General features: G+C 45.4%; 1 protein-coding gene and 1 long non-coding RNA gene across 2 annotated transcripts; both read left to right on the top strand.

Moving 5' to 3' along the window:
* The first annotated feature begins 5775 nt into the window (after positions 1-5775).
* On the top strand, positions 5776-6319 carry LOC143421950 (uncharacterized). Its single transcript, XR_013101552.1, has 2 exons — positions 5776-6061; positions 6146-6319. It is a non-coding gene; the product is annotated as an uncharacterized LOC143421950 (long non-coding RNA).
* Positions 6320-8864: 2545 nt separating this feature from the next.
* Positions 8865-15678, top strand: LOC111500618 (succinate receptor 1). The gene is made up of 3 exons (XM_076892036.1): positions 8865-9231; positions 14404-14483; positions 14725-15678. The coding sequence occupies exons 2-3, from the start codon at positions 14481-14483 to the stop codon at positions 15676-15678; spliced, it is 957 nt and encodes a 318-aa protein (XP_076748151.1). The 5' UTR covers positions 8865-9231; positions 14404-14480.
* Positions 15679-15897: the final 219 nt, after the last annotated feature.

Genomic DNA, 15897 nt, shown 5'->3' with positions numbered 1-15897 from the left:
CATACAACCATAAAGCGTCTGGATATAGCCACAACTTAACCTTGTGCTTGACTAACTCTAAGGGCTGCCGATAAGAGATTGAAGTGAAAATGTGTAAAGGTTATACGCAGCACTTAGCTGAGGCTGAGAAATTTAGCTTTCAGCAACGTTTTCAGTGACTAGCGAAGCGATTAGCAGACAGTTAGCTGACCTGATGGTGGTTTTGAATTTATGAGTCCCAGTAGACAGAAGAGGCAATCATATCAGTAACGCTGAGAAAGCCTTACACAGCATACACCACCAGCGTGTGTAAAACAAGCTTCTGGAACTGCAGTGACTGAAAATGAAATAGATGCACAGCACAGCAAAGAATGCCAAATGTTATCAAAGGAGATCGCGGTTCGCACTAAGAGCGTCTGCAGGTCTCATAAAAGATAGATATGGCAATCGTGCTTATTTAATCATGTTCTGTGTGAAAGCAAACCTACAAAAGTAATTAGCATATTAGCTTATTAGCATAGCATATTATTACACATTTTCATACAGATTTTAAACATAAAAAAGCATAAAAAGTAATAGTGATCTATATCTAAGAGAAAGCTGTCCAGTTGTGGCATCAATATGGCTTCTTATACAAAAAATAAAAATGTGCATTAAATTACTTTTTTTTTACTGCTTATGCGTAAAACTATAATTTTCAAAAATATCATTTTGATTAAACAGCTTGTGCATAGAGCTGGATTATCCATTACAGAAACATTTTTTTAAAAGTGTTAATTTAGAGCAGCTGTGGCATAAAGCTTACATTGGGTGGTGGGCTAATAAATTACATTAATAAATGGTAAGCGTCTGACATGGATAAAACATCCTGAGTCTAAACAGCTCTGAAACTGCCCCCATTCTGTCGCTGTGGATTCCCACTTGAACAATGAAAACAAGAAGTGTTTGGAGGCTTTGAACATTTTTAAAATCAGCTTGCGTAGCTGGACCTGCCTGTGACCCCAACAAGGGGACAGGAGCAGGTGAAGCCCCCAATCTCCCCTCTGTCTGTGAAGGCCAATTTGTGTGCTGCTCAGACAAACACTGAATGAATTACTGAAACACGGCCTGATCGTGCCTCTGAGAACATTTTGGAAATTGAGGACTGGAAGAAAATGAAGGACATGATTTTAAAAAAGAGTTAGGTAAGGCTGAAATGATGATAGAGGAGAAACATTGAAATAAGACAAAAAGGATTCAAAAGCGCATTTATGTAGAGAAAAGTTTATGACAAATTCAAAGGTTTTGGACATATTTCAAGAATTGAGGTAATTTATCTCTCATCCTCACCTCTGTAATTTCATACATGTTAAACCTTTACGAGACAATTTGCTGTGTCGAATTGTGATCCAATTAACCCACTGTCAAATGTGAACCATGTCGATAATTAGTGCAGACTTGTAGTGATAAAGCTCTAAGTGTGTCACCTTCCAGAACTAGGACAGCCGTGTAAGTTGCAGAGACTAATGGGAACACTCACTGAGAATCAGCCTGCATGAAGCAGACATTCACTCACCTCACTCATGTTTTACTGCACCGTGAAAATGTCCTTAAAATTATACCAATTGTTGTCAGACCAAACAATATGGCCTTATTCTATCAACAGATGTGATTTTTTTTCCTTTTGGGCCACCCACTCCTTTCTCTTCCCTTTAGTCATTCTTGTTTTCTTCATCTTTGTGTTTCTTTGTGTACACACAAATACCTCAGGGTACATTTGGGACTAATTGGTCGTCTCAGGTGGAGAGCGTTCGTCTAAGCAGATTAAGTTTGTCTCAAACAGAGATCAACTAACACAAGCATACACACAAATACAAATTATGAGAGCGCTATGACATTGCAGGCAGATGCACCCTCTGCTCTGTTATCTATATTCTTACTGACTCTCATTCTGTCTCCTTCTGCATTATTTTACTGTCATTCACTATCCCACAAAAACGCATCTTTATGATTCTTAACTTGTTCATTTTTAGCTACAAATGTTGATACTTTTTTAAAACTAAGTTCTTTGTCTATTTCATTGTTGTTCTATCTACACAATTCTATCTATGTATTTCTTTATAAACTAAGGTAGGACACTTGGAATTTCAGCCCGATATATGAGTATCGACTTAATGCTGCCCTCTGCTGCAAAAAATTGGCATCATACAATGTTTGCTGAGGCTGGTACACAAAATTTACAAATGTAATTAAACAATGTTATGGTTTGTACACAGTTCCTGTGAATATGAACACAGTCTGCTTATCAGTGGATCTCATTTATATAACTTACAACATGCAGCTTGTCTTTTGATGTCCTGTAAACAACAAACACAACATGAAGCACATATTTACACTTTCATGGTTTCATTTTACTCTGCTTCAAAAGCACGTACACGGCAGGTTTGAAGGGGACAGATGCATTTTGTTGTAACTGCATTCAGCATTCAATAACATCCAGTTAGTGCAGCAGCTGCACAGAGTTGGCAGGCCAACAAGAGGGGCAAACAACAATAAAACTAATGTAAACCATATAAAACAATTATGCTACAAGAAATTCAATTAAATTGTTTCTCTTTTTCCCGTTTCTTGTAGCAAAATGTCTTATTTCACTCCAGGATACTACAGAGCACCAAGTTGTGCATTGGAGAGTCACTTTGAACTGTTCAAATCACAAAAATCCCAATTCGTGGTCAACGTAAAAACACAAAAAGTTTGTCATACAGACTGCATTTGCATGAGATGTCAAAAACCCTTCAGCTGCACATGCTGTCATGAAGATACGCAAGACTTACGTTTGCTTAGGCCTGCCACCAGAGAGCACTCTTCTCCTACACAAAACAGCAAATAAAAAGATCTTGAACTATATTAAATATAAGAAAGGCATTATTGTAAAAATAATAATGTGACTGTTTCATTATGCTATTTAAACAAAGGCTTGCACGCAACAATGTAAAAGAGATGAGAAGGGGAAAAATTATTTTCATTAATATGACTTAATTAACTTTAAGAAAACTAAGTAAAGCATATTTTATGCGTATCATTATTTAAAGAAATAAATAATTTAAATAAATTAAACTAAAAAGAAAAGCAAGCGGGGGGGGGGTCTTGTAATCTGGAGAATAAAAATGAATTCATAATTCAAAGATGATTATATAGCCACTGTAAATATAGGCAAAACATAACGTGATTTTTCTCACGTGAGAATTAAAACAGACTTACATCTTTGCCCTAGCGCTGGCCTCCGCTAGAACAAACTGAACACTATTAAAGACAGGAATGCTGAAAGATTACTTTTGATCCCGTAACCAAACAAACCCCTCACAGTCCCTGCCTGGGTTTCATAAGGACATGCCAGCTGTATTATGTCTGGCTTGCTTTATCTGGAGTTAAAGGTTTTCAATAAAGGCCCAACCTGACTTTGTCTCACACGAATGTGTCTTATGATCTCTCAGCACTATGTCATGTGCTTTCAAAAGGCTGCTAAACATTGTAAGCTCTGTTGCCAAAATATACTGTAGACTCACCATCAGGCTCAACATAATCACGATTAGTGTGTTATGTAACCACAGGACAGGTGTTGAATACAATATGCTGGAAAATGAACAAACCAACAATGTCGCATTAACATATTAGCCATTTGATTTACTCTTACTGATGATGAGAAGTGTTTTTCTTGATGTGTAGACAGCATTTTCATATAGGCTTATTTACATTGTGCCAAGTCACAAAAACAGTCATCTTAAAGCACTTTATATAGTAAGATTAATAAACTACAATATTAGACATAGACAGACGAATGGATTGGAGAAGTCCCCTAGCAGCTTAATCTTTAAGCGTTAGCTGATCCAGACCTAACTGAACTCAAACTGAAAACTGGTTCCACAGGAAAAGAGCCTGTGAACTGAAAACTATGATGTGCTCTGCTGGGATAATATCATACTATGAAGTCTTTAAGATATGAAAGAAGCTGATTTTTTGGGAGACGGATCTTGCCAGTAAAGAAACAGGATCTCCCTTTTTAGACCCTGCTAAGCACTTTTGCTGCAGCGTTTTGGATCAGCTAATGACTTATCAAGCTACAATAGTCCTGCATAGAACAAATGAATGAACTAGTTTTCAGCATCAGTCTGAGACACGATGTTTCTAATTATGGCAATACTGTGTAGATGAAAGAAGGAAGCCCTAGATTTGTTTAATGTGCAGATTATAGGACATATTCTAATCAAAAAGACACACACAGCAGTATTGGAGGCCAAGTCTGAGTTTTTATGGACAAAAATAATATAACGTCACTATTTGTTTTTTGTTTGTTTTAGTTTTTGATGTGTTGTTGTTCTGGATGAAAACATTTTTAAACACTGCATATGTGCCACGCAGTGAAAAAGAACATTATCACATGAAAGTATACCTATACTGCTTCCTTGTGAATTAAGAGTCTGAGTAGCTGCTAATGAAATGCACTTGTGAGCAAGTGTGAGCACAAGTGTGAGTCAGGTGGAGCTCCTCTCTTACTGTCTTTGCAACTTTGTACTGAGTACTGAGGTCTTCGCGAATAAACTCTGAATTCATTTCAATCAGGCAGTGCTCGGGCAACCCCACTGGCCTCTGGCCCCAAGGAGAGGTGCCGCTTGTCACCAAAGTAATCTCAAGTCAGATGTTAAGCCAACAGCTGAAGTTTGGCCCAAATTGTGTCATGCAGCAGGCATTGATCCCACAACAGCAAATCTACAACAGAATGGCTGAAAAAAAGAAAAGTATCAAGGTGTTGGAATGGAGCCCTGCATCAGACTGGTGGCCTGTCCAGTGTACCCACACTGCAATGAAAAAACAAGACTTAATTTCTCATGCACTGCAGCCCTGAAGCTTTCTTGATATTGCCTATGTAGCGGCGCCAGGAGGGGAGGAAAGGATTTGGCTGAGGCAGGTTAAAGCTGAACTTACATCCCGTCGACACACACCAAATGTAGTGGCGCAAGGGATTGCAGAGGAGCGAAACACCACCAACCTAAATGCTATTGTTTTCGTGGGGTGTAAAAAAAGATGATTAATAGATGTACCAATTTTCACAATCACGCAGGTTTGTTATCTGGAGCACCGGTGGGGCAAAGAAACAAACAAAATTACTAAAAATACTTTATTTGATAATCATCAATAGAAGTAAAAAGGTTAATTAAAAGGACTGCCTTTGTACAGTAACAGCCTGACAAACAGGTAAACTAAATATAAAGGGGGAATACTGCCCACTTGGAGGCAGACTACAGGGAGGAGTGCCCAGTGTGCCACCCGCTACTCACCCGTGCGACCTCACCGCAATCCTCACTGCAATCTAACCGGTGTGTTATACCTATACCCCAGTGTACACACATGCATTCTTTGGAGGAAGGGAAACCACCACACGTGCCTAGTCTCCCACAAACGGCCGGACCTTCTCAAAAGAAAAGGACAGAAGAGTTACACAAAGTAAACAACTAAAATAAACAACAAATACAGATTCTATCCTAGAGTCTCCTTTAAACACACTTTAAAACATCACCATCAAGCGTAAAATACCATCACACAAGGGGCAAATAAATGCCGACCCTAGTTGTAATAAACCGAATTAAAAGTAGAAACAGGACAACAAGTAAACAAGACCATAAGACAAGACAGCAGTGGTTTAGCATGATCCTGTAATGAAACAGAGAGAAGCAGTAGTCAGGGTCCACCCTACTATGCCACATTATAACAAGCCCGTAAGTGTCAGGGTCCTGGGACTGGGCGACCCAGGATCCCTGAGCAGTTATGTATTATATTATTATTATCATTATTATATGTATTTTGGTGTTGCTGCTGCTCTTCTCCATGCTTGTAGATGTGTGTGTGTGTGTGCGTGTGTGTGTACGTCTGCGGGTATGCTTGGAGGATGGAGCTCAGCCACCTGCAGGCCTGAGGGGTGTGGCCCTGTGGAAGGACTGGCCACACCCGAAGCCACACACCTGCCGCTGATCAGGGCTCGTCGGGGGAGCTACTTAGGAGAGTCTTGGAGCTCCCACCGACGCGGGATCATTGCATGAGACTCCACGTTAGTCGTCCTGTTATTGAGTTAGTGTGTGTGCATGCCCGCAGTTGTATGTGTCCTGACGGCTGCGTCTTATGTTTCCCGCAGGAGCAGCGTGGAAGACACGAGAGCAGCGAGCACCGGGGGGTGCTGACACGGGAGCGGAGAGAGCACAGAAACACGGACTATTCACGGGGAGACACGACACTGGAGTCTGGGAGAACACGGGGATTTATTGTTACGTTGTTTCACTTTGTAAATAAACACTGTCTATACATAGAGCACCGCGCCTGGGTCCTCCTTCCCCACTCCTTCCACGGTGTGCCATGCCACACCGTGACAGTAAGAGTCTTGTTACCACTCTCTAAGGGTGTTACTAAATGAGCAGCTTTCCTGCAGTGCTTCCTGCGACCTGGGGAAGATGATGTGGATTTGAGGGCATCCCAGCATTAGCCCGAGTAGTCCTATGTAAAGGGGCCACACCATTCTGGACATCAGCAATACCTGGCAGCGGATCTGTGCAAACCACAGGGGACATTGAGGGTTCTCCAAACATCCTGAATTTTATGACGGCCTCTAAGCCCAACTTCCTTCAGATAAACCAACTGACCTTCTCGCAGGGGAACTTCCTTTACACGCTGGTCGTGGCATGTCTTACACCAATTAGCTTCAGGGATTTGCGGGCAAATGACCCATATAAACATTAGGATGGGTTTGCGCATCTTTAGCCGACCGTCATCGCTCACACTCCTGGCACCACTGTTGGGTGTTTCCATACATCCCTATCCATTGAGAAAATGACAGGCCATTGAGCACCATTGAGAAACCACATCTACTGTTCTCCGAACACCCTGATAACCATGCTCCTGGTGCAGCTGCTGCAAAACCTGACCCTGATGGGACTTGGGTAACAATACCTGCAGCGTCTCTTCTCTCCCAGGATGACAGACCATCCAATATAACATGTCATCCTGCTCCACTAACCTATGCCATTGCCTGACCAACCCAAGGGTCAGCCTTGAAGTGCAACCACATTCCTTGGCATCAGGCCCCTGTCTCCAAAACTGCAGAAACTCCCAGATCATGGGGTCAGTCACCTGCAAAACATGAAGGTCAGACAATGCATACCCAGGGAAGACTGAGGTAGTGGCTTGGACAACGGGTGTTACTGGTTTCCTACCAATAACCTGGGGCAAAGGGTCAGGTACTACAGACTCTGAGCCTAAGTGAACGGCGAACATGTTTCACATGACTCAGGTTAAACATTAACCTTAACCTCGGCTCAATGGTTCAGGGGGCGGAAGTTTTCCTGAATGGAAGAACAAACAACATTACTTGAACTGGCTTGCGGTGCTGTACCAGCTGACTGAGCAGGCATGACTGTGGGCTCACCAGGGCACTCTCTGGCAAAATGCTCAACCTTCTGGCACTGTCTGCAAATTATGGCCTTATTACGTGAGGCAGGATATGGTTTGGAAGCACTATTCAAAGCAGCAAGACCCCTTGCGAGCTGATTCAACTGCTCTTGCTGACTTTTAAGAATCTCTTTCAACTCCTGTATTTTAGATTCATAGGGTGCAATACCTGCCAGACTACCTCTAAAAGGGACCTCCTGGACACTGTGCTGAAATCCTAACACCGGGGGAACCGAGTAACTTCTATTCCTACTGCCCCTTGGCATACCTCCACGCTCCCATAATATAGCCTCCCGACGAACATCCATCAAGGTGGCAGTAGGGTGGCCGCGGACATACTGCTTTAATTCTCTTTGTAAGAAACAATCATTTTCAACAAACGGATCTTTAAGCAAGACATCTTTGTTCAGCAGATCACGAGGGGACTGTTTCACAACCCTATGCATGAGACACATAAGAACATGTGAAAATTCCTGTAATGTCTCTCCCTCCTGCTGTCATCTTGAAAAGAAATCCTCCTGCAGAGAAACATATGACTTAGTACACCCATACAGTTCCTGTAAAATAGTCAAAATCTTTTCACGACCATCTTTCTCCTCTGGAAGCTGATATTTAATCTCTTCTCTGGGCTCGCCTTCCAGGTGATCATAGATAAACAGGGTTTGGTCGGCTGGTGAAAGATGTCGTACCCTCAAACAGGCCTGCACCTCTTCCACCCACTCGGCAATACCTATTCCAGTCTTACCGTTGAACCATGGGCACTACCTCTCCCGAGGAAGATAAATCAGTCTCTCAGTCACGGGAGCTTAAATAGCAGAATACCCATGGGTTAATGAACCCGTAGAAGCAGCACTGGTTCCAGGTTGCTCCGATTCTCGCTTTTGCCGCATCTGCCGATTTTCTGCTTGCAGCTGAGCAACCAAGTCCTTTAGCTGTGTGAGCTCTTCCAGATTGTGGTGGCATGAAGGAGGATAGCGCGAACATCCACTCCTCCCCAGCTGATAATTAGAGGCCGTTGTAAGAAACAGCCATGCTTCACTACACCTACATACAAGTGCATTTGCAGTGTCAGACATTGCATAGTCTACCAGCTGCCTTGTAGAAAATCGTTGTGATGCCTACTAGCAAGAATTTGAGCCAATATTGTATTAGCACAGGTAATAGTCCCATGAATTCATGCCTCCAACATGGCCTACTCAAGTAGCACACTTGCTCAAACTGCATACAATTTATTTAGAAGTGAGAATGTGGCATTTTCAACATGTGCAAAACCATGCCACTTTATTAATAAAGTGCTTGAGGATGTCATGCTAAAATTATCCACACTACTGATTGAGTGACTGATAGTGGAGAAGAAAAATTATTTTGGGTTCTACATAACACATTTTTTATAATACAGAAAGAGGAAGTGTGAGTTTACTCTGAAGTGAGTAAAGAGTTATTTTGAAAATCATGCTCTAACTAAAAAGGAACTCAACTATTGGTTGATGCAAGATGTACGTGACTGAAATTTTTGCAGCTTCTTATGAACAAGTATAACCATACAGTGACTCAAAAATACCTTCTAGAAAACATTTCAGTGCTCTTAGAACTTACGCCTTTAACGTTTGAACAACAAATTCCAGGGAAATAGCTCTGTATACTAAAATAAAGTAGCATTGGATGACTAGACAAAAAACAATGAAATAAAAACATTTTTGATTAATTTTTTATGAATTTTGCCATTTTAGTCAGGACTGCCAGAAGCCACCAAGCAAGACCATCAGCTCAAAGGAGACTGTAAGTAAAATTATAGAATCATGCAATGAGTGTGATTTCACATTTTAACACATTGTTGCTGTTTTAACATAAAATGCATATAGCTTCAACTTTTATTAAATGGATGAAAATATCTTCTTTATACACTGATGCTGTGCTTTAACCAAATCCACTGATGATGTGTTTTTCAGATTTAAACACATTGTTGCTTTGTTTACATATAAAGAAGACAGTCTCAACTTTAGTTAGGCGTGGCTGAGAAAGGGCGAAAAAAAATCTTATTTTCACACTTCTATTGATATTGTGGTTTAACCAAGACACACACACATGATGTGTTCTAAAATTATAATTTTTCAATATGGGAAAATAAGACCTTCAGTAACTAACTTTTGAGCATCAATAACATTGGAGAATGTACTGTCGGATAATCCGGTGGAACTGACATGGAGGTTTTATCTTGAAACAGCACTCAGTGAACCTGCTCTGTAACTGTATGCGGTCTGTCACATCATGGCTGAGTCACTGTGGGTCATAAATGATTCACTTTGCAATAATTTTATTTAGAAATTATCATTACGAATGTCGGAAAGGGAAAAAAAACAGTTGCACAAACTGACATGTTGCAACAGTGGTTTCCTTTTCCCACACTTGAGTTCAGTGAGCTCTTCAGAACAACTTATTATTTTACAAATGTTTGTAAAGGCAGCCTATGGGATCAATTCATAGATAATAATAATATTGAATATATTACAGTGATGCAAGCAGTCGTGCATTGTAATCAGACAATATAAATATTCAAGCAGAAATATGTGTTGACAAAATAGACTCAAATATGTTTATTTTATTATTCAGATTAGGAAAGATTTCAAATAAAACTATACGAGTCTTCATCAATTGAATGCAAATGTTTACATTTTTTTCGAAAATTCAGAAGAATTTAAACACTCGATTTGGTTGAAAATTTGAAAAATAAAATTTAAAAAATTCGTTTTTTCCAACCCTTGTTTCAATATCATGCTGGTAATAATGGAGGAGAGCTCATCTGAGCTTTTGATGTCATGATACGTTGTGTGGCAGGCAGGGGAAGGACCCAAGATGCAGGTTCACAGACACGGGGATAAACTCAGAAAACACAGCTTTATTGCTGGCCACGGGAAGCAATACAGAATAAACTAAAACTGGGAAAACTAACGCATGAACTGTACAAGGAACCGAACCACGGGGAGAATTACACACAACATGAGGGAGAACACGACGCCGAACAGAGGAAGACGCAGACAGAAATACACAGAGGGTTAACGAGGAAAGTGGGAACACACGGGGAACACAGGTGACACAGATAACCATAACGAGACAGGGCGGGGTGAACATAACGCTGACGGGTACAGGCACAGAGGTTCAGACAGGAGGAGAGAGAGCACGGGAAGAACGCAGACATAACGGGCTGGGGAAAACATAGAATAAAGCACAAAGAGAGACGAGGGCTCATAAATACACAGAGGGGCACACAGGGGGTAAGAGTCACGAAGGGAAAACACATAAGGAACAACGTAACAGATCAACCCAGGAAGCATGGCCTAAATAAAGAACAAAATACAAAAATACATGAAAACTAAGAATACTGGGCCCACATGGCCCAGGACCATGACACCACCCCCCCCTAAAGGGCTGGCTCCTGACAGCCCAAACCCGAGAAACAAAAACAAAAACAGAAAACAACCCACCCAGGGCGGGAGGCGGGGGACCAGGACGGAGGGACCAGAACGGGAAACAAAACAAACAACAGAAAACACAGGAGCACATGACCGTAGTCAAAATAAAGTTCAGGGGGCCGACCCAGAGCCCACAGGCACAAGAGTTCACGGGTCACACGGTCGGGGGGCCGACCAGGCGGGTGGCACAGGTGGCAGAGCCGGTCCGGAGGCCGGCCGCGCGGAAGGCAGCGGCGGCGGCGAAGGAGACGGAGCAGTTCAGGAGGCCGGCCGCGCGGAAGGCGGCGGCGGCGAAGGAGACGACGGAGCAGTTCCGGGGGCCGGCCGCGCGGAAGGCAGCGGCGGCGGCGAAGGAGACGACGGAGCAGTTCAGGAGGCCGGCCGCGCGGAAGGCAGCGGCGGCTCTCCAGTGTCAGGCGTGCTGGCCATGGCCCGGTGGGCACAGGACCAGACGAAGCACAGGCCGAAGCCGCGACAGACGAGGCTGAAGACTCGGAGGCTGGACCAGGCGAAGGCTCTGAGGCTGGACCAGGCGAAGGCTCTGAGGCTGGACCAGGCGAAGGCTCTGAGGCTGCAGCTGACGAAGGCTCTGAGGCTGCAGCTGACGAAGGCTCTGAGGCTGCAGCTGACGAAGCACAGGCTGGACCAGGCGTAGCAGAAGGTGGCTGGATGGGCTCCTCGGGCCCTCCAGCTGATGTGGCATGGTGCTGAACGGGCCCCTCGGGCCCTCCAGCGGAGACAGGAGGCTGAACGGGCCCCTCGGACCCTCCAGCTGACGTGGCATGAGGCTGGTGCGGTTCTCCTGAACCCCCAGCTGACGAGGAAGGTTGCTGAACGGGCCCCTCGGACCCTCCAGCGGAGACAGGAGGCTGAACGGGCCCCTCGGACCCTCCAGCTGACGTGGCATGAGGCTGGTGCGGTTCTCCTGAACCCCCAGCTGACGAGGAAGGTTGCTGAACGGGCCCCTCGGACCCTCCAGCGGAGACAGGAGGCTGAACGGGCCCCTCGGACCCTCCAGCTGACGTGGCATGAGGCTGGTGCGGTTCTCCTGAACCCCCAGCTGACGAGGAAGGTTGCTGAACGGGCCCCTCGGACCCTCCAGCGGAGACAGGAGGCTGAACGGGCCCCTCGGACCCTCCAGTGGAGACAGGAGGCTGAACGGGCCCCTCGGACCCTCCAGCTGACGAGGTAGATGGCGACGTGGGAGCCGCGGAGTCCTGGATGAGCTCATCCGAGCTCCCAGCAGGAGCTGATGCAGAGCCAGAGAGATTTGAGACCCCTGGCTGGATGTCAAGCTGACCAGCGGACCGTACTGCTATCGGGGACTGGGCTACAGGAGCTACTGGGGCCTGCGCTACAGGCGGCGCCGGAGCTACTGGGGCCTGCGCTACAGGCGGCGCCGGAGCTACTGGGGCCTGCGCTACAGGCGGCGCCGGAGCTACTGGAGACTGAACTGGGGGTGACACTGGAGACCCAGGTGACACTGGTGTACTGGGGTGAAGGCAGCGAGGATGCAGTCCCTCTCTTAAGGGAGGATCGAATGATTTAGCGATAAATCTTGACGGGAAAAGATGCCGATGCTGAGAATACCAGGCAGCGGGGGCTTCCAGGAGGGTAGCTGACTGAACTGAGGGTGGCTGCGAGGGAGCTGACTGAACTGAGGGTGGCTGCGAGGGAGCTGACTGAACTGAGGGTGGCTGCGAGGGAGCTGACTGAACTGAGGGTGGCTGCGAGGGAGCTGACTGAACTGAGGGTGGCTGCGAGGGAGCTAACTGAGTTGTGAGAGGCTGCAGACCCTGGCGGCTCCGAGGGCCCCCGAGAGCCAGGCGTGTTCCCCGAAAGATGTGCTGACAATCGGGGGTAGGCCACGGCTTTCTCCGGAGCTCCTCCTCTACGTGGGTGCAAGCTGCTTGCTGCTGCTCACAGAGACCGGGCTCCATGATTTCCGGAGTTAATGCGGTGCCACGGCGGCGCCGGCGCCGCCCCCTTCTGGTAGCTGGCGCGATGGGCGCTGATGGCACCGATGCAGGGGGTGATGTAGCGGCGATCTCCCGGTCGTCCGCCCACATCCTTGCCAGAAATGAGGCAGGCGAAGTAAAGTCTAAGTGGATTGGAGACGGCGAGCGGCTGGTAGGCTGTGCAGCAGGTGAGAGGTCCTGCTCCGAGATGAGCCAGGGCTTCCACCGGAGCTCGTCCTCCCGATAAGCCCGCAACACCTGCTGCCGCTCCTCCTCACCGAAGTCAACAGCCTCGGGCATCTCCGTGCAGGCAGGCGGTGGCGAAGATGCGGAAGCTGATGAAGTGTGAGCCAATGGTGTGTCCGTGGTGAGCCTCACCGTTCCGACTCTGACCGCCACTGGCTCATGAGGCGGCGGGGCAACGGCGCGATGGCACGGCTCTGGTGAAGGTGCACGCCCACCGGGCCGCTGCTGCTGCGGACGGAGTCGGAGAGCGGAGACGAGAAGGTCGCTGACGAGGGGGTGCAGCGTCTCCCATAGCCAGGGGAACACAGACACGCACACCCCTACCTGGCGGGCGAACTCCTCCCGTTCCTCCTCACTGGAACAGTGCAGCCACTTGTCGCATAGCGACTCCACTGTCCGGACAATCTCCAGTCTTTGTGTCGCTGGGTCCGGCACGGTCGCGTCGTACTGTCGGTCCGCGGAGGGGTTGTGAACTGCTGGGTCCATGTTGTGGTCGTGTTCTTCTGTCATGATACGTTGTGTGGCAGGCAGGGGAAGGACCCAAGATGCAGGTTCACAGACACGGGGATAAACTCAGAAAACACAGCTTTATTGCTGGCCACGGGAAGCAATACAGAATAAACTAAAACTGGGAAAACTAACGCATGAACTGTACAAGGAACCGAACCACGGGGAGAATTACACACAACATGAGGGAGAACACGACGCCGAACAGAGGAAGACGCAGACAGAAATACACAGAGGGTTAACGAGGAAAGTGGGAACACACGGGGAACACAGGTGACACAGATAACCATAACGAGACAGGGCGGGGTGAACATAACGCTGACGGGTACAGGCACAGAGGTTCAGACAGGAGGAGAGAGAGCACGGGAAGAACGCAGACATAACGGGCTGGGGAAAACATAGAATAAAGCACAAAGAGAGACGAGGGCTCATAAATACACAGAGGGGCACACAGGGGGTAAGAGTCACGAAGGGAAAACACATAAGGAACAACGTAACAGATCAACCCAGGAAGCATGGCCTAAATAAAGAACAAAATACAAAAATACATGAAAACTAAGAATACTGGGCCCACATGGCCCAGGACCATGACATTTGATAAGAAAATTATATTCTATATAGTCATGTTTTCTTGGGCGTCCATCATATTTCCACGCTGTAAATGCAAATAACTCGCAAAGTGTTTGTGTACTTAAACCATAAATGAAATGGCTATTTATGTCATATTCGTGGCACCAGTACCCTGACTACTCTGTGTTTACTGTTTCCAGTGTACAGAGGGAGGTTGCACCTGCTCACTACCGCACATCATATCCTCGCTAACAGCAGCTTTCAAAACAACTACACCATGGTAAGTCTTATCTTTACAAATATAATGTGTATTGTGCTCAATGTGTTCAGTTTGAGTTAAGGAGATCTCCTTAAAGTTTTCTTTTCCAGAATGTAAGACTTTGATATAACTGACTGGATAAATTAGTTTGAATAAATAATTTACTTTGTTTTTTCTCTCATTTTGCCCCAATCCTCGCCTTTGTCCTCTTCCTTTCTCCTTCTTTCACTCCTGTCTTCTCTGTATTCCTCTTTTGCTACAGGTGCTTAATTGTACGCAGATAGTTGAGGCACTGGAGACCTATTACCTGCCAACATTTTATGGAATTGAGTTCTCTGTTGGTTTCCTTGGCAACCTGCTGGTTGTACTTGGTTATATATTTTGTTTACAACAGTGGCAGAGCTGCAATATTTACCTCTTCAGTCTTGCGGTTTCAGACCTTATTTTCCTCTCCACATTGCCACGCCTCTGCTACCTTTATTCAAATCACAAGGAAGAGAGCAATCTCTATGTTTGTGTTATCAACCGCTACGTCCTGCATGTAAATCTTTACTCCTCCATACTCTTTATGGTTTGGCTCAGCATGGACCGCTTCCTGCTCATAAAGTATCCAATGAGGAACCATTATCTGCTCAGGCCACGAACAGCTCTGATTGTTACAGGGTTGAGCTGGATAGCTGTCAGCATTGAAGTTGCCCCAATGATAACGCTGATGGTGCAGGACCTAAAAGAAAAAAATTGGACCATGTGCCGAGATTTTGGCAGTCTGAAGGGAGATATCAGTGTGCTTGGCTACAGCTTGGGGCTGACAGTGACAGGTTATATTCTCCCTCTGTTTGGACTTTGTGTTTTTTCCTACCAAATAGCACACCTACTGCGTGTCCAGGAAAGGGCTCTGCAGCGCAGCACGGCATCATCATACAAGCGGCCTCTAAAGGTGGTTGCATCAGCGGCAGCGCTATTTCTGGTTCTCTACACTCCCTACCATGTGCTTAGAAATGTGTCAATAGCAACTATGCAAGGCTGGGCAGGACTGGAGATTTGCACACGGATGCACATAAAGAGTATCTATATCTTGACCCGACCTATAGCCTTTTTTCACAGCGTAATCAACCCCATCTTCTACTTCCTCATGGGTGACAAGTTCAGAGACCTCCTAGAATCTAAGATTAGAAATATAGTCAGCAAAACAGTGGTGCAAAGAAACCCTTCATGAGTAAACTACAAACTTACTGTACGTAAAAAAAAAAAAAAAGAATATCAGCATAGCATCCATGTACATCAATGAGACCTACTTTGTAGTTTCTTTATTTTATTTTCTATATTTCTTTTTGTATTTTCCTCATATCACTGCTTCCTTTAGTGATGCACAAATATATATATATATACGTACACACACACACACACACAAACATATTATATATATATATATATA

Source organism: Maylandia zebra, linkage group LG14 (genome assembly GCF_041146795.1).
Source record: "Maylandia zebra isolate NMK-2024a linkage group LG14, Mzebra_GT3a, whole genome shotgun sequence".
Taxonomy (NCBI): domain Eukaryota; kingdom Metazoa; phylum Chordata; class Actinopteri; order Cichliformes; family Cichlidae; genus Maylandia; species Maylandia zebra.
This window is presented reverse-complemented; position numbering and strand designations above follow the sequence as displayed.